Consider the following 20421-nt stretch of genomic DNA (forward strand, 5'->3'; position numbering starts at 1 on the left):
TCCTCCTAAAATCCCGTGCCACCCAAGAATGTGGACATCTTGAGCACCAAAAATAGCACTGCACAACATCTCCACCTGCTATCACCGATTCTCTATCCAACAAACCATGGAACTTCCCACCTTCAACGGCTCTGATGCACTCGCATGGCTAACCAAGAGCGATCAAAACATCCTTATCCATAACAACACATTGATAAACGAGTACATATCACACCCATATCTTTATCCGGCCCCACCATGTCTTGAATCCAACTACTGTAGTGTTGGTGCCCTTTTTGCTCACGTGGGACCAATTATCAAGTGAGCTATTTATTTGTTTTGGGTCAGGCTCGGACCTACATTGTTAGATGGTTAGGAGGAGGCGGCGCTTCGCACTACGTCCCAAGATAGCTTTCTTGATGACTACATTGCTGCCTTCGGAGGCTGCTTGGCACAACTCCTCGACCTTACTGATTGACACTACATGTAGTTTGTAGAGCTGTCGAGAGTTTAGAGCTAGGACAATAGTCTATTGTATGACCTCGTAGAATTTTATTTTGTGTATACCATTCGTTCAGTTTCACTTTATTCCATCGTTATTCTATCTCTTGTATCTTGTGTAACTTTTCCAGAAGCACCCTATTTCCAGCAAGCCATTGCATAATTCTCTATCATTATCTAATAAAAAAATACACAGCTTGTGCAAATATGCATCTCTCTTCTGGTGATAACAAGTTCACAATCTAAAGGTAACAGAGTTGTCAGCTATGTAATACAAGCTTCAAGTGTCTAGCTTATCTCAGAAATATACTCCCTCCGTCAACGAAAAATAGTCCCATTTTTCCATTTTGGGATGTCCACAAAAAATAGTCTCATTTCTTAAAATGGAAAGTTTCTCTCCCATACTTTTCTCACTTTTTCTCCCATATCTCATACTTTACCTACTTTTTTTTTTCTATCCCTCTTACTTTACCTACTTTTTCTCCCTCTCTCTTTTATTTTACCAATTTCTCGTTAAAACCCCGACGTCCACAAATGAGACTATTTTTTTGTAGAAAGGAGGGAGTAGTTTCTACAGAGATTATGGACTAACATTCAATACCCACACTCTGAAAGGCACAAATACAAGAGTGAGTTGCTATTCAATGAAGGTGATTAGATAATGGGCACCAACATTAGAGTTAATATAAGTAAACTTACTATTGAACTTCTTTTTTGATATCTTGCCATCATTTAGTGTATGCAAAAGGTTCTTGACAGTCTCAGCATTGAAGCGGGCAGTATAGATAAATTTCTTCAAAGTCAGTAAAGTGAATAAATAAGTTCTACATAGTTGTGAACCCAAGATAGAATTAAGAAAATTCCTATAAGACAAGACTTGGATATAGGTGTTATCCAATAGGATGCATGCATTTATTTCTCAAGAGAAATAGTTCAAGTATAATTAGCGTGCTACGCTATTTAATGTCAAAGGATAAATTGCTCAAGGGCAAGTGAGGCAAAGCGAGAAACGAGTTGAGGAATAAGCATATCAGGTGGACTTTTTCTTTCAAAACGTGATTTTATGTGAAAATGTGAATATTTTGAGATGAGTTGGCATGCCTTGTTTTATTTATGATTACCTATCTATTGGCTATGCCAAACAAGTTAAATCAAATTCGGGTCTAATGACCGTGTGCTAGAGCTAGAGTTGGCCAGTCCAGTGACCGTTGTGGAATGTGGCCACATTCCCGGTTCACACAGATTAGATATGGTATATCACGAGATATTATGTGACTGCGCAGTCTACCTTTTGAAAAGAGAAAAGTTTTAGTGACCGGGAATCATTTTAAGAAAAATCCCTAGCTCACTCAAGTTTGGCTGACAACTAAATGAGAAACGTTTTCGGCAATGAGCCCACTGAGTATACCAAATACTCAGCCCTGCATGTTTATTTTTCTTAACGTGCAGGTTGATCGTGGTCGGAGCGAGGAGGTGTTGGGGAGAGACTTATAAATAAGTAGCTAGGTAGCTGATTTAATATGTCTTCATACATATTACTTCGTCTTGGAACCTTCCGCTGCATGTTTAAGAATTATCCTAGCAAGACAACGCATTTGGTTAAGTACTCTGATTTCGATATGGTTGTACCCTTTTCACTCTAAGACATTGTCCCTTGAATTAAGTACTTCTTTATGATGAGCTTGTGACCAATGAGTTTAATTTAGTTGCGAAATAGCTACACTCACTATTACTAGGGAGTTGTGGTCGTGACAGAATACGACTCAACTTAGTTGGGCTGGATGAAGTATTTGTTAAAATTGTTATATTATGTAATGAGTTACTATTATGTGCATTATAAAATGAAAGTTTATCATAAAAGTTAAAGACATAATTTAAGGGTGCATTAATTTCGGAAGTAATAAAATTTACTTAAAGTTATATGTGCAACAAAAGCGTATATATGCATTATTGGTGTAACTAACATTTGGTACTAAAAAAATGAAGCATATACATGTTCAATTGGTTTTACTATAATGATATCATTTCTAGAAAATGTTGTGGTATTGCAAAGTATTATAAAACGTTTGGGCGGAGAACATGAATTCGAATTTGTTGAATAGATTATTTTTATTTTTTAATGTAAATCATGCTTTGTTCACTAATCTTCCCTTTTATCTCTAAGGCATGTCAAACACATGTACAATGATACACATGGATACATTATTGCCACCCTGCAGACTGGACCTCATGATCACCCACAATTTATGAGGTCTGCAAATATTCATTCCTTAGGTAGGTTTGCATTTATTTTTCAATCAATGACTCAAGAATACCACACATCCATAAATCAAGACAACCTGTATATAAAGACGTCACATGCACATTTTGCACATTATAGTTGTAATGTACAAATAAAAAATCTTACTCCTTCCGTCTGATACGAGCATTATTAGTTAGATAAATTAGGATTTAGCATATCTTTTTCTATATCTTTGTTTTCTTGTTCATTAAGTCAGTAGCATTATAAATAGGATAGACTGTTATCTTTTTTATTCATTCAATCAATATATGAAATTATCATTCTTTTGGCTCAATTGAGTAGCAAACAAGAAACATCTCCTAAGGTTGCCGACGAGGCTGATCTCGCGCTCAACCGCCCCTTTTTGCCGTCCAAGTCACGACCCAACGTTGGGCGCTCGACAACGACGACATCTCATTTCTTGATTTTGTGTGGAAATCGACGTTAAGGATTTAGGTCCTTAACAACTGGTGCTTTCATTGAGATCTCAACCGCGGGGGAGTTGATACGAGCATTATTAGTTAGATAAATTAGGATTTGCATGTTATCTTTTTTATTCATTCAATCAATATATGAAATTATCATTCTTTTGGCTCAATTGAGTAGCAAACAAGAAACATCTCCTAAGGTTGCCGACGAGGCTGATCTCGCGCTCAACCGCCCCTTTTTGCCGTCCAAGTCACGACCCAACGTTGGGCGCTCGACAACGACGACATCTCATTTCTTGATTTTGTGTGGAAATCGACGTTAAGGATTTAGGTCCTTAACAACTGGTGCTTTCATTGAGATCTCAACCGCGGGGGAGTTGATACGAGCATTATTAGTTAGATAAATTAGGATTTGCATATCTTTTTCTATATCTTTGTTTTCTTGTTCATTAAGTCAGTAGCATTATAAATAGGATAGACTGTTATCTTTTTTTATTCATTCAATCAATATATGAAATTATCATTCTTTTGGCTCAATTGAGTAGCAAATAAGAAACATCTCCTAAGGTTGCCGACGAGGCTGAAGTACTATTAGTGGAGAATGAGTCACATCTTATTAGAGAGAAATGAGTCACATCTTATTAGAAAGATAAAAAGTTTCCAAAAATAGAACATGAATACCCTTATGGGATGAACTATAAAAGAAAGAGTGCATACATACTGTTATGGGATAGAGGCACTAATTGTTTATCGCTATAAAATAGCTTTATTGAATATACTTATTGTTTAATAATTGAATAACATTATTTTTTAAATAAATTTAATTCAATTTATTACTAAAATTCAAAGCTTCAAAATTTTATGCAGGTTGCAAATAAAAACAAAAATATATACCAGGAGATTTAACAAATAAAATTAGAAAAAGTAAAACAAATAGAAACATGAAATGAAGATACTAGATCAAGTAAATAACGAAATATTACTACAAAACCAACGAAGACTAGAGCAGAAAAATACTTGATAATCAATGAGTTAAATACAAAGAGACTAATAGTAATAGTTTTCTAAAGCTAGTATTCCAAGCTCTAAGTTTTACAGATGCGAGCGTATTTTCGTATGCATTAATATTAGTGCATCAATGTCTACATAGTTCTTGCATCCCTTAAAAATATGGACATTTGAAATGACACGAAAATTAATGCACAATTAGTAAAGTAAGAGTGACGAAGGAAAAGGTAGTTAAAATAGTGTAAATGGATAGTGAGACCCACATTATTATAATTGTTTAGTGAGTTGTAATGGTGGACAATAGTGGTATAAGTTATAAATAAATTAATGTATATTGGTAATGAGTTGAGGAAAATTTTCCATAAATAGAAATGCTCATATTTTTTTTTTGGAACGGACGGAATTAGAATTGAACATATTTTTATGGGATAAAGGGAGTATATATTTATGTGGCATGTTCTAGTTATATTGTGAGTTTGTGACCCATTCATATTGAATAAACACATTGGTTCTTAGCATAGTTGATTCCGAATGGATTGATTTGCTAGAACACATTGGTTCTTTGGTATTTCTATTTTGTGTCAGTTTGTACGAATAACTGTGACTTGTCATTTAAATTTTACAATGTCCTCTTTAAATATGCCAATTGAGCTAATATGCTCGGGTTCATTGTCGAGTTATATGCTTTACTTTCCGTTCAATCTAGGAGACTAGTTTTTTCTTATTCTACTTCTATTAAATTTACTAGTATCTCACTCCTGTGGTGCATGCAATATTATATTTTCTTAATAAATATAGATAATATAAAATTATTATACATTACAAGTAAAAAATAAAGAATTGTTGATTAAATTAGCTCAAAACCGTTGATTAGAATCTTTTAGATATTTAACAGAAAAAATAATGAAACAAAATAGTAACAAATTGAAAAAAAATAAAACTTCACATAAAAATTAGAAATATTCGATTTACAAATTTTGAAAAACTTCTTTGATTTCAGATTGAATAGTCGTATAAAATGAACTACCGAATTCGTTTTTATAAACACGTAAACATTTTTACCATTTCTGCAAATTTAAAAAATGTACTCCCTCGTATCACCACTTAAGATGACCATCTTTTCTTTTTTGTTTGTCTCACTCAAAATATCCACTTTCTATATTTAAAAACATATTCTTTTCTTCACTCTCATTAAAATATTCAATCATCTTTACTACTCAACTTAAAATCTTGTGTAATTCAAGAATATGGACATCTTGAAAGGAACGAAGAGAGTACCCATTTATAAGCCTACATTCTCTGCTCTCCAAAAATCAGGAAGAACTATTTCCCACATAAAGCTACCTCCGCCCCCAATTCGCTACCCGAATTTATCGTGGCTACCAGCTTGGCTTCCTACGTCGAGCGTTGACATTTTTATAAATATCTCTTTGTCCCTTTAAAATAGACAATATTTGCTATTTTGAGATGTCATTTAAAAATAGTCCAATTCTATTTGAAGAAACTTTTTTCTCTCCTATAAGATATGTCCTATTCTCCACTAAAAATACTCCAATTGCTCTATTTTTTTTCTCTCTCTCTCACTTTACTAATTATGCATTAAAACTCATGCTGAATCAAATGTTGACTACGAGTTTGAAGAAATGTAAAGGAAAGTAAGTTGAAAAAGTTGGTCCAAATGTTGAAATGTAATGAAGAGTGGGTCCTACTTTTACATATTATTTTTATAATAAAATGTGAGTTGGAATGAGTTAGTGGAATATGGGGTCCACTATGAAAATGGTAAAAAGTGAAATGAGACAAATTTTGTGGGACGGACAAAATATGAAAGTGTGACAAAAATTAAGGGACAGATGGAGTATTTTCTAGGGACGGAAGGACTACTTTTCATGGAGAAATATTGGATTTGGAATATCAACAAGTTTTATTTGTTATAAACACGGGTTTTTGCATATTTTAAGGTCTAGATTTGACTCGTTTTGATTATCAATCATGTATATTATGTTCACTATTGCATATATTTTTACACTATTAATGTATGCTTTGCTAACTTATTGTGCATGGACAAAATATCAATTATTTTTATGCTTCGTGTGAACAAAACATTTGTCTTGCCATAATTTGTTTTATGAACTATCTATCTGTTCGACTTGATGGCCGAGGCTAATGGCGGATGCTGAGCTACGTGCTCATTGTTATGTGGAAAATCAAATTCGGGCTTAGGCATGGTCGCGAACTCTGCTTAGCTAGTGTACACCTGGAACCGTGAGCTAATATGTGTTGGCTAGTTTAGTGACCATCGTGGAATGTGGCCACATTCCCGGTTCATGAAGATAATATCTAGATATGACATGTTGATTGAAAAACGGGTGTAGCCGACATTTATGAAAATGGAAAAACATTTAATGTTTCGGGCATTTTAAGGTAAAACCCTTCTTTCACTCACTGGTGGGCTTGACAAACTACTTACCATTTACCGTAAATTATTTCAGCATGTGTCCACTAAAACTTCTTAGCCATGAATGTGTTTCCAATATGCAGGTTGAGCTGTTGAACTACGGTGGATGTTGAGGCCTAGTTGATGAAGTCTTTAGTTACTTGGTGTTTCGAATGCGTTGTGTCTTCACACATGATGTCATTATTTTCCCTCGAATTGTTTCCGCTTATATACTAAGTGTTGATACATTGAGTTTTGATATAGGGCGTTACGAGTCTCATACAATATTTTGAGGTATCTATTCCGTTGGATTTATTCCTACTTTTGAATTGTCTTCACAAATAGTACTCTAAGATATGATAAATGTTCTTTTCATTTTGGTGGATGTACCTATCTCCTCAATTCCTTTCTTCCCTTTCTTCTTTGTTTCTTAATTCGCATCCTAGTCGCAATCACCCGTGTTTTCTATCCTTAGAAATGCGGATTGTGACAATAAAATACATTTTAAACGGATGTCATTATTACTTAGGTTTCATGTCATTTCATAAAATTCAAATTTGAGGTCATTTTTATACCATTCTAGGTCATCTTTCTAAACTGGCGTAGAAACTAAGTTATAGGGACCTCTGTTATATCAAAAAATGACCTCCGTGTTTTGGTTTTGTGTTTTATATTAAGATTGAGTTTGACATAAATCACAACCACTTGGGATATATACAACTCCCACATATAACTAATTAAAGTAAAAACAACAGTGGTATCCTTTTTAGACAATTATTAGATCTCTATGCACAAAGGTTAAAAGAGACAAACATTAAATGACACCAATTGATAACCACCATGACATGGACAATCACATGAATCATGTTAAGCTGCACAGTAAAAATATATTTTTAATGAAGAAATTGAGAAGTAGAGAGAATGAAAAATGGAGAAGAAGAAATAAAGAAAGAAACAAGAAAATGAAAAGTAGAGAGAAAGAGAGATATGACAGAAAGTTGGATTAAAAAAAATAAAATATGTCAAATCTCTCAAAAGTTGCATTATTGCAGAAAGTTGCAGTTTGTCTCTCCTACTTAATCGACTAAAAATGTCTTTCAAAGGCTAGAGGTTATTTTCGAGCCAAAAAATGTTTAAAAAGGTGAAAAAGCAATATTAAATCAAAAGTAACGTCGTAATACAATTGAGAAACGGCCAAGCAGTCCGGCTATCCGCCCTTGAGCGGCCTGAAATCGGGACCGCTTACGTCCAAGTTGTCCTGCAGTAAGGCCCCAACTCAGCCCCCATCTGTGCGATCCATCAGAACACTGTTTTGAACGCTCTATGAATTCTCGAGACAAGAGAAACATTTTGTACGTAAAATTGCACTACTAAGTTGGAGAAGCTGACAAAATCAAATATATATGAGGCCCACAGCTAGATAGGGTTTTATCATCTATACGAAAAATATTCTTGAAATAGAAAAATATTTGATAATCGAACATGTGTTTAATCTAATTAAGATTAACAATCACATACAAATATCATGTTTGGTTCATAAGATTTGTAGGAAAGAAATCAGGAGCATTACAAGGAATTGATATGGAGAATATTTACCTAAGATAGAACACAATAAATGTAAATTAGGTTTACCTTTTATGTGTCCTTGTGTAGCCTATATAATTGTAGGACCTCTGTACATTCACATATTGAACAAGAATTATATTCATACCTGTTTTCTACATGGCATCAGAGCAGGAGGCTCGAGTTGCCCGTTGGCTCAGAAAAGTTTCATCATAGCCTGATATACCAATCCCGACCTGTTTTTTCGGCCTAGATCAAACCAATCTCGGCCTTCTTCGACCTAAACCAAACCAGAAATATCTCACCCTGCAAATTGAAACCATGTCAGACACAGAGGATGTCAAACCCGATCCATAGCAATCGGGGAAACTGAAACACAACAAGAATGTCACCGTGGCATTCAAGCTCAATGGAAAGAACTACCCGTTATGGTCAAGACTTATGAAAGTCAAGATCGGAGGCCGAGGGGCCTATTCGCATATCAGAAAAGACCCCCCCCCCGAACCTGGAAGCAAGGGTTATGACGACTGGGAAGAAGATGATCTAGTGGTGTTTTCATGGATCGTTGATAATATCGAGAATGAAATTATCGCCGACTTTGCTCATCACCTAACGGCGAAGGCTCTGTGGGACAGCCTCGCCATAACGTTTGAAAACAAGGCGGACAAGTACCTCATATACGACCTGGAAGAGAAAGCAATCACAATCAGACAAGGAGAACTGGACTTGGAGATGTATTACCGGAGAATCAACGGGCTGTGAATCAATATCGATCGTTGCCAGAAACAGCCCGTCACTTGCTGCGATAAGGGAGTAAATCATACAGAACACATTCAAACGAAAAACGATTGTTCAAGTTTCTGACCGGACTAAATCGGGAGTATGATTCCATCAAGCGAGAGATCCTCAATGAAGACCCCTACCCATCAGTCGAGGCGGCTTATGGATGGGTGAAGACAGAGGCAGCTCGACGGAATATCATGCCACCGGCGTCGTCTTCCCCAATCGAAGCCGTCGGTAATTACGCCGGAGACACATCATCTGGGGAAATTGGGAGCGGACTCTTGGCCCAGAATCAACGTGCGTCACCGCGACACGGACCACCGCGACCCGCAGCCACCAGCCGACCAAGGAATCGCCAAAACACGTCAAAACTCTGGTGTTCACACTGTGGCCAACAAAAGCACACGTATGAGACGTGCTTCAAGAGGTTGGGGTACCCGCAGTGGTGGGAAGAGAGGCAGAAGGCGAGAGCACCTCAATCTCAAGCTAAATTAGCCGTGGGAGTGAACGAAGACGGAGTACCGAAATAAATCGGTGCCAGAATTAATGGAGGAAATGGAGGACAAGGGCCGACAATGAACTTGGAACTCCAACCTGGCGGTGGCAACATACGAGGGGCCGGCAATTTCGCCGGAAGAACAGCGGCGACGGGAGGATCGGACAGAATGGGTGGCGGTGCGGATGGAGGTAAAGGGTTTGGTTATATGCCAAACCCTAGTTATTTTGGCAAATTAAATCCTCCACCACATTATTTTGGCAAATTAAATCCTCCACCACATGATTTTCGATTATTACAACATGCACCCCATAAAATTGCAAAAGAGCCCCCTGATCCCTATAAAATCGAAAAGACCCCAGCCTCAAGCCAAAAACCCATATAAGGCCCTATAATCATAGAAATTGCAAACCAGCCCCAGTTTCATGTGATTATGTGTCTAAAAAACTGTTCTCACCACTAGAAAATATTTACGCTGCATTTCACGTTGATAGAATAGCTGATATACATCCGAAAGGATGGATTTATGACTGTGGGGCGACCGACACTATGACTCCGGAAAAAAATGATTTTGTTGATTTGAGCTGTGATGTTGATAAATCATATATTCGAATTGCCAATGGGGAACTAATTACAGTTGTTGGATCTGGAACTATTGAGATATCTCCCACTCTTCGCCTCAAGAACTGTCTATACGTTCCTACTTTGTCTCAACGGCTAATGTCTATTAGTCATGTCACGAAGGAATTAAAATGCACGATCCTAATGCATCCTGATTTTTGTATCTTGCGGGATATTCAGACGAGGAGGATTCTTGGGCGTGGCACTGAGAAGCAAGGACTCTACTACGCGGACGAGATAGCTCAACATGGTAGTGCGATGCTGGCTCACGGATCCATGAAACAAGAAACTTGGCTTTGGCACCGAAGACTAGGACACCCCTCCTCGGGTTATTTTAAACTTCTTTTTCCGAAACTCTCTATTCCTGCTGATTTTTCTTGTGCAACTTGTGTGTTTGGCCAAGAGCCACAGACAGTCATTTAAGCCTACGAATACTCGAATGAATTCCATGTTTTCCTTAGTACATTCTGACGTATGGGGTCCTGCTCCGGTTGTGGGTGGGAATTGTTTTAAATACTTTGTGATATTTGTTGATGATTGCATGTCACGACCGCCCTTCCTAAGGATAGAAAGCACGGTGGATCGCGACTAGTGGGGGAATTAAGAAGCGGGGAAGAAGGGGGAAAACAATCAAGGGGGTACAACATGTAGATCAAAAGGCGAAATTCCATTATCAATTCAAAGTTTCAAATCTCGAAAGTACATAACATGAACGACATAGTTTGACAATTCAATGGAAATAAAAGAAATTAAAACGTTGAGTAGCGGAAGCAAAATGAGAGTTTAGCTACTACTATGTATGAAGACATAATAGTAACCAGACCAGTTCTTGAATCATGTCTCTGTCCACTCAACATCCTCCGCCTCCCGACCTCGCTCAACCTGCACATAGGGAAAACATATGCAGGGGCTGAGTACTTGATGCACCCAGTGAACTCATGCCCGAAAATATTCATCGTTAAGATATGTCAAGCCATCATCGAGTGAATCCCGGGTTTTTCTTTCAAAGGCCGAGAAACACTAAAATTCATTTCTTTAAAAAAGTATCCGCGCGGACTAACATCATCCTCCATCATATACCATATCTGAACCATCATGTGAAACGAGAATGTGGCCACAAACTCGATCACTGGACCGGCCGACCTAGGGGACGGCTCACGATCCCTATCAGTGCACTAGTCCGGGTAGGGACTCACTCCCTAGTCAGACCCGAATTCGTTAACTATAAAAGTCTAGTAGGATATTATCCAAGTAGACAATCAGATAGGCAATTCAAAATATAAAATACGGCATGACATACTATTTTAAACCACCCTTATTTCACCATAACATATCATTTCAAAATAAAAGAATTTAAGTAGTAAAGCCCACCTCAAAAGCTTAGGATTTCCGTAAAATTCCTCGTTCCGACTTTTAGCGTGCGTGCGAACCACCTTTTCGGAAAATACATAAAATTCATATAAATTCTCGGTAACGACGATATTAAGAATGCATGCACTTTAATTAACATCTTTTAATTCTTTTTCTCGGTTTTCGTGCATTTTTTGGTTATTCGGCGGCCGCCCAAGGCGTCGCGTGCGACGCCGGTCGGCCGCTTACGCTCGTTCTTTTCTTCGTTGGCCCCTCGTATTTTCCATGACGTCGGAAATAAATTTCAAGAATTAATTAAGCGCATACTTTAAATTTCCGTAATTATTTACCGTTAAAAAAGTATTAATTCATACTTAGGTAAATTATTCTTCTTCAAAAAGTCTTACGGAAATTAATTAAATAATTTCCCCCGATTAAATTTTAATTACCGGCCCAAGATTAAATTTCTTAGCCACCTTATTCCTCCAAAATTAAATAGTGAGCCCCAACAATTAAAAAAAAGAGCCCAAAACTCAACTTAATCTTCCAATAATTTATAAGGGCCCAACTAAAAAAAAGATTTAATTCAAGGCCCAATTCACAAAAACAAAAGAGGCCCAATCTTCTTCACTCTCCTACCCCACTTCTCTCTATCTCCTCTTATCTTTCTCTCTCCCCGTCTCTCTCTCTGCCGCTAGCCGATCGCAGCAGCCGGCGGAAGTCGACTCCCCAGCCGTCACCGATCGTTGCCGGGAGGTGCTCCTGCCCGCCGGAAGATGCTGCCGCAGATCAGGAGCTGCTGCAATCCGCCGGGAGCTGCTGCCGTCCACCCCTCTTCACCCGTCGTCGCCGCTTGCTCCAGAGCCGGGGAGGAAACGTCGCGGTCGTCACCTGGGAGGCCGCAAACCGTGCCGCCTCTGAATGTCGTCAGCACCGTCGAGCGCGGCATGTCCGTCGCTGCCCATCGCCGGCGGTAACTTCCTCTCATTCGAAACTACCCCGAACGACCCCGAATCAACCCGCAACACGCGTTATGGTTATAAAGTTACGTTCTTTCTTAGTTTCGGTCACGTACGACGATCGTTTGGTTGATTCTTAAGGATTGTTACATGGTTTTGTCATGGAACAATAATAATGGTTATATACACTATGCAAGACTATAATAATCTCATGCTTTGAGGATGGAAAAGATAGTATACCTCAAGAGCTTAAACTTGATGGTGGTTGAACAAAAAATGGTGAAAGCAAACTCCTTCTTCTCCCTCCTTCCTCTCGGCTATTTCTCTCGCAAGTCTCCCTCTCTCTTTTTTTTTTTGTTGAGTGCAAATGGTGAAGAGTTAGAGAAGAGGTTAATGAAGAAGAAGTGGGTGACTCTTGGTTTGTGGGAGTAATGGTAGAAGATGAAGGGTGTTGGAAATGGAGAGTCTCCTCCAAGATGAAGGGAAAGTCGTCGGTCATGGGGAGGAGAAGAGAAGAAGAAGAGAAAAAAAAATGGGGTTTGGGCTTGGTCTACTTTAAATCCCACATTTGGGCTTCAAGCTTTTTTTTTTATTTAATTGGTTTTGGTTTGGGCTCAAATAATTTGGAAGCCCAAGTTAGAAAAAGTACTATTACTTGGTGGATTTAAAAGAGTGATTAGAATCCAAATTATTTTGTAGGTAATTGGACTCTAATTTATTTTGAAAAAGTCTAAAATAAATTCATACTTTATATTTTCGTATTTTCCTTCGATAATTAAAAATTCACGGGTCTTTATTAAATTTTGTTATCTCGTTCTTCACAACCAAAAATTAAAGTACGTTTAACGGCATCATTTATATTTGGTGTTGTTCCAAATATATTTTCTTCGACCGTTCCTCGATTTTCGCGCGTCATCTTCTATAAACGTATATTCCTTTCCACATAAATTCATTTGTCTTGCCAAGAATAGTAATTTCATCGTCATTCTTTCAACGAGACCTTCAACATGTCTCCCAACGTTCACAAATAAACAATTAAGCACGCTCCTTTTCACATTTAACACATAAACCATAATTTTTTTCCATATCACATTTATCGAGAAGCACAGCATCTCGGAATAATTTTATCAATTATTTCGTTACATAACATTAATTTCGTATTTAAGGTACGGGTGTTACATTCTACCCACCTTAACAGAAGTTTCGTCCCGAAATTTACTCATTCGTAACGAAAAGCTCCGGGTATTTCTCTTTCATTTTATCCTCGAGTTCCCAAGTGGCCTCCTCATGACCATGATGTTTCCAAAGTACTTTCACGGACGCGATCGATTTATTCCTCAACTCCTGCACTTTCCTGTCCAGAATAGCTTCGGGCTTTTCCTCATAACTCAAGTCGGGTTTCAAAATCATTTCCTCTTGATGCACCACGTGTTTGGGATCGAACATATACTTTCGTAATTGCGACACATGGAAAACGTTATGCACAGTCCCAAAACTTGGTGGTAGTGCCAACCTATACGCTACGGGTCCCACCTTCTCAAGGATTTCATAAGGCCCTACGTATCGTGGCTTTAACTTCCCCTTTACACCGAACCTCGTTATCCCCTTCGACGGAGATACTTTCAAGAACACCTTATCTCCCGCATTGAACTGTAAATCTGTACGCAAGACATCAGCATATGACTTCTGTCGGTCTTGAGCTTCTTTTATCATTTGTCGGATTTGTCGCACAATCTCTATCATTTCTTCGACCGAATCTAGCCCGAGTATTCTTCTTTCACCAACCTCATCCCAGTAGAGGGGTGATCTACACTTTCTTCCGTACAACGCTTCATATGGGGCCATATTTATTGTCGCCTGGAAACTGTTATTGTAGGCGAACTCGATCAATGGTAGTACAACTTCCCAATTTTCTCCTCTGTCAAGAACCACGACTCTCAACATGTCCTCGAGAGTTTGAATCGTTCTCTCGGACTGTCCATCGGTTTGTGGGTGGAAAGTAGTACTAAAATTCAGTCGTGTACCAAGCTCTCGTTGCAGACTCATCCAAAACCTTGAAGTGAACCTTGTATCTCGGTCCGACGTGATTGTCACTGGCACTCCATGTAGCCGAATGTTTTCTTTCACATAAATCCGGGCCAGTTTGTCGGATCCATGCGTTATAGGGATGGGTATAAAATGCGCACTCTTGGTGAGGCGATCTATGATTACCCAAATGGTTGTATTCCCTAGTCGGGTCTTTGGTAACCCCGTCACAAAGTCTATGGCGATATGTTCCCATTTCCATTCTGGTATCTCCAACGGTTGCAACTTTCCATAGGGTCGTTGATGTAAAGCTTTTACTTGTTGACATGCCAAACATCTTTCCACAAACAAAGCTATGTCCCTCTTCATTCCATCCCACCAGAACGATCCCTTCAAGTCCTGGTACATTTTTGTACTTCCAGGATGAGCGGTGTATGGAGTCTCGTGTGCCTCGATCAAGATTTCATTTCGGAGTCCTTCGTCACTTGGCACACACAGTCTCTCCTCGTAGGTGAGAGCATTATCAGCTTCTTCTCTAAACTTTTCTTGTTCGCCCTTCCTCACCTTCAGTCGAACTTTCTCCAGATTTTCATCATTTCGCTGCCCTTCTATTATCCTTGTCCGTAGATCGGATGCAATTACCAAGGTGGCAATCTTTCCCTTCACGGTCTCCGGAGCTCTCACTACCTCCAACCGCATCTTGCTAAAATCGCGAATCAACTCCGCTTCTTGAGTGAGAAAAGTAGCCAACTGCGGTTGAGCTTTCCGGCTCAAAGCATCCGCCACTACGTTTGCTTTGCCCGGGTGATAGTTAATGCCACAGTCATAATCCTTGACTAGTTCGAGCCATCTGCGTTGCCTCATGTTCAGGTCTTTCTGTTCAAAGAAGTATTTCAGACTCTTGTGGTCGGTAAAAATCTCACACCGAAATCCATAGAGATGGTGCCTCCAAATCTTTAATGCGTGCACAACAGCCGCTAGTTCTAAGTCATGAGTAGGGTAGTTCAACTCGTGTGGTCTCAACTGCCGCGAAGCATAGGCAATCACCTTACCATTCTGCATCAAAACACACCCCAGTCCAACCTTCGACGCATCGGTGTAAACCACATAGTCTACTCCCGGTTCCGGCACGGCTAGAATAGGTGCAGTGGTCAACTTCTCCTTCAACAATTGGAAACTAGTTTCACACTCTGGTGTCCAATTGACCTTGGTCCTCTTCTTCAGTTGTTGAGTCATTGGCCTTGCGATTTTAGAAAATCCTTCAATAAATCTCCGGTAGTATCCTGCCAGTCCAAGGAAACTCCGGATCTCGTTTGGGGTCTTCGGTAACTTCCACTGTTGTACGACCTCCACCTTTGCAGGGTCAACTCGAATCCCTTCGGCCGTCACAATATGCCCCAGAAAATTCACTTCCTTTAGCCAGAATTCACACTTACTGAACTTGGCGTACAACTTTTCCGTTCTGAGTGTTTCCAACGTAATCCTTAGGTGCTCCTCATGTTCTTTTTCATTCTTCGAGTAAACCAGTACATCATCTATGAACACCAGGGCAAACTTGTCCAAGTATGGATGGAATACTCGATTCATTAAATCCATAAATACTGCCGGTGCATTTGTCAGTCCAAACGGTATTACTACAAACTCATAATGCCCATACCTCGTTCGGAATGCCGTCTTGGGTATGTCCTCCCTTCGTACCCTCAACTGGTGATATCCCGGCCTTAAATCCATTTTCGAGAATACTCCTGCTCCCCTGAGTTGATCGAACATGTCGTCTATTCTCGCCAGAGGATACTTGTTCTTGGGAGTCAACTTGTTCAATTCCCGGTAGTCTATGCACATTCTCAGTGTCCCGTCTTTCTTCTTCACAAACAGCACCGGTGCTCCCCATGGCGACACACTCGGTCAGATAAAACCCAAGTCCAGTAATTCTTGTAGCTGGATTTTGAGTTCTTCCAACTCCTTCGGCGCCATCCTATAGGGTGCTTTCGACACTGGTGCGGCTCCTGGTTCTAGATCGATAGTAAACTCCAACTGTCGATCAGGCGGAGGGCCTGGCAACGCATCGGGAAATACGTCGGGAAACTCACGTACCACTGCCACATCTTCAACTTTCCTCTCTTTCTTGTCATGTCCCTGTAGATACACAAGATAGGCCGGACGCCCCTTTCTAATCATCGTAGTTGCTTCAAGTGCCGATATCACACAAGTTCGCTGATTCATCGAAATTCCATGGAAGGTAGAGGGCTCCTTCCCCGGGGTTTGTAATGAGATTTGCCTCTCTTGGCATCGGATAGTGGCATAGTTCTCAGCTAGCCAGTCCATCCCCAGAATAATGTCGATGTTATCCATCGGCATAACATGCAAGTTGTGAACCACTAAGTTAAGTTCTCCCACCATGAGTTCTATGTTCGAGCAAGATTGTGAAATTTCTACAAGGCCTCCTACCGGTGAGTTCACATTCATCTTACGTTCAAGTTCAACAACAGGCAGTCTTAAAGCAGTCACACAAGAGTGCGATATAAAGGAGTGCGACGCACTCGTATCAAACAGAACAACAACAGGCATGTCAAGTAGTGTTCCCATACCTGCCAGATTTTCCTGTTTTGGCTCCCCCTGTGGGGCTTTAGCTTGCTTGCGTCCCAAGGCATAGGCCCTAGCTTGAGTCGGGTATGGTTGGCGACGTTGCTGCTGCTGCTGAGGTGGTGTATGATTCCCTCGAGGTCCGTTCGGCGTTCCCCCACCTCCAGTATTGTTGTTGCTCGGGCACTCTTTGGCGAAGTGTCCAACTTCACCACACTTATAGCACACGTTGGTCCCGACTCTGCATTCTCCCATGTGGTTCCTCTGACATTTGGCACAAAGAGGTGCTCTCTGGCGGAAATCTCCACCTTGGAATGGAGCAGCTTGCTTTCCTTTTCCCTGGGAAGAGTTTGGGGTACTCTGGAACCTCTTGTTGTCAAAGGGTGCGCGGTTCCCGTCCAATTTCCTCTTGTCCCGGAAATTCTGCTGTGGGGTCGGCGGTGTCGGAGTAGTGGGTGTAACTGTCTTTTCCCGTGGCATCGCTTCCTCCACATCTAGTGCACGGGACAATGACTCGGCATACGAGAGTCTTCCACGGCATGCCAAAGCCATCCTGATTTCGTGCCTCAGACCGGCACAAAACTTTTCCGCCATCTTCTCATCTGTGTTTACCTGCTCCGGTGCGTACCGAGACATGTCACATAGGGCACGGTCATATTCTGTCACAGTCATCCGCCCCTGTTTCAGATTGTAGAACTCGGCCTCCTTAGCCTTGCGATAGCTCCTTGGAATGTACTTGTCATACAGTTCCTCCTTAAAGTCTTCCCACGTCAGGGTGTCTAACCGTTCCTGTGTCATTGTCCGCTGCTTAGTCTCCCACCAAAACTCTGTGGACCCGGTGAGCTGGTAAGTCACGCACGAGAGGCGCTCCTGGTCGGTACACCTTAAGAACTTAAAGATGCGTCCTATGGCCCGAATCCAGGTCTCGGCCTTGGTTGGATCTCCCATACCGTCAAACACGGGAGGACGTTCCTTTCGGAACTCCTTCTCGATGTTCCGTTCCGGCTGTGGCGGTGGTGGAGGTGGTGGTGGTTGCCCTTCAGGACCCACACTGCTTTGGGTCTCGTTGCTTGCCCCATTCTCGTGGTGAACGACTGCACGTGGGGGAGGCATTCTGTTCAACATATGTGTTAGTACGAAAGTCCAATTTTACCATCACCACACCACACAACTTTTCCAAAAGCGATAACACCATATTTCCCAAACATAACAAGGTAAACGAACACCACGATAAAACAACGGGAAGCTTTATTAACTTAAAACCAAGCAAGTACGTGTTTCCACAAGGTCTTTGAAACAAGGAAAGAAAACAAACATCAAGAGAAACTATTACATAGTTCGTCGAAACAAAACGTTCAAAAGCTAACAAACGGTAAAGAAAACACTACTCCTCGGGAGCTCTCTCGTAATTCGCCACTTCCTCGCTGTCAACCTCAACCTCAACCTCCCTTTCAAGGGGCTCTTCTTCGGGGTCTTCCTCATCCTCCATGGGATCCTCCTCTTCTTCCTCATCATTCTCCCGCACATATGTAGCGACGTCGATATGCTTATCGACCATAAGAACTTCCGTCGCGGGAGGTGCGGAGGTGCGCATCCCAAGTCTCCTCCTCTTGGGGAAGTTTGGCTGCGGCGTCTCACTCTCATACCTACCCCCACTGTAAGGGCTGCGACTCGATGAGGATGCCTCCTTCCTAGGAGGAGCATAGGGGGGTGGTCCATTACGAGCATCAACCAGTGCTTTCAAGAGAACCTTCACAAAACCATGCATGTCCCCTTGCATGCTGTAGTCGGGAAGCTTATGCCAGACGTATGACCGTGAAGCCTCGTCGGCCCACCTATTCCAAGGTGCCTCACTCCACAGCCATGAGCATCCCGCCATAATGTCAAGTAATCAGCGACATAAGATATCAAAGGGGCCCTCTCGTTCCTCTCGAACCCGCGATACATTTCCACCGCCCGCAATCCATTCTCGACGTACCTTCCCCTTAACGGTGCGTGGATCATGATCGCCATCTACATAAAAGTGAGTCCCCTTAGCAACCAGTCGCAGAAAAAGAAACAAAGCAAGGTAGAAAAGATAAAACGCGCAAAGAACGTCATCCGTGTTACCGTGCATACCTGTCGATTTCCAAAAGGAAAAGTCATAACAATTCTTTTCTTTCTTATTTTTTTATCATCTAAGGATAGATGTTTCATATTTTATAAACGTGGTACTTTTGCAACTTCGTCTATCCTTTAATCTATCACAATCGCGTTTCACAAGGTTATCCTTGCCTCGTCACCTCATCATTCTTTGGAAATCACGCCCTTCTGCGCTCCGTTCGTTCTATCACTTCTAATATACTTCGTTTCAAACTTTTGCCTTCTTTCACGTTGAGCGCGGTGAGACGGAGTGTTGAGTGTTAAGCGAATACTCTTTTAGTCTAGTGAAACGAGTCTAGACTAGATTGAATAAATGACTCTCGGTCCAGAGCGGAAGGAAAAATTGCTCTGATACCATTCTGTCACGGCCGCACTTCCTAAGGATAGGAAGCACGGGAAATCGTGACTAGTGGGGGAATTAAGAAGCGGGGAAGAAGGGGAAAAACAATCAAGACAATGCAACTTAACGATCAAAGATGAAATTTCATTTATTCAAAGTTTCAAATCTCGAAAGTACATAACATGAACGACATAGTTTGACAATCCAATGGAAATAAAAGAAATTAAAACGTTGAGTAGCGGAAGCAAAATGAGAGTTTAGCTACTACTATGTATGAAGACATAATAGTAACCGGACCAGTTCTTGAATCATCACTCAACATCCTCCGCCTCCCGACCTCGCTCAACCTGCACATAGAGAAAACATATGCAGGGGCTGAGTACTTGATGCACCCAGTGAACTCATGCCCGAAAATATTCATCGTTAAGATATGTCAAGCCATCATCGAGTGAATCCCGGGTTTTTCTTTCAAAGGCCGAGAAACACTAAAATTCATTTCTTTAAAAAAGTATCCGCGCGGACTAACATCATCCTCCATCATATACCATATCTGAACCATCATGTGAAACGAGAATGTGGCCACAAACTCGATCACTGGACCGGCCGACCTAGGGGACGGCTCACGATCCCTATCAGTGCACTAGTCCGAGTAGGGACTCACTCCCTAGTCAGACCCGAATTCGTTAACTATAAAAGTCTAGTAGGATATTATCCCAGTAGACAATCAGATAGGCAATTCAAAACATAAAATACGGCATGACATACTATTTTAAACCACCCTTATTTCACCATAACATATCATTTCAAATAAAAGAGTTTAAGTAATAAAGCCCACCTCAAAAGCTTAGGATTTCCGTAAAATTCCTAGTTCCGACTTTTAGCGTGCGTGCTAACCACCTTTTCGGAAAATACATAAAATTCATAT

General features: G+C 40.7%; 1 protein-coding gene across 1 annotated transcript in view; it reads right to left on the reverse strand.

Annotated features, from left to right (window-relative positions):
- The window catches only part of LOC121796871, a 41752-nt gene extending 22970 nt beyond the window's left edge, over positions 1 to 18782 (reverse strand). Inside the window, exons 1-2 of the mRNA XM_042195643.1 lie at positions 18540 to 18782; positions 1180 to 1273 (exon numbers count right to left, since the gene is read on the reverse strand). Coding sequence (XP_042051577.1) covers positions 1180 to 1273; positions 18540 to 18782 — 337 coding nt within the window. The remainder of the gene's footprint in view (positions 1 to 1179; positions 1274 to 18539) is intronic.
- Positions 18783 to 20421: the final 1639 nt, after the last annotated feature.

This window comes from Salvia splendens, chromosome 3 (genome assembly GCF_004379255.2).
Source record: "Salvia splendens isolate huo1 chromosome 3, SspV2, whole genome shotgun sequence".
In the NCBI taxonomy this organism is placed as follows: domain Eukaryota; kingdom Viridiplantae; phylum Streptophyta; class Magnoliopsida; order Lamiales; family Lamiaceae; genus Salvia; species Salvia splendens.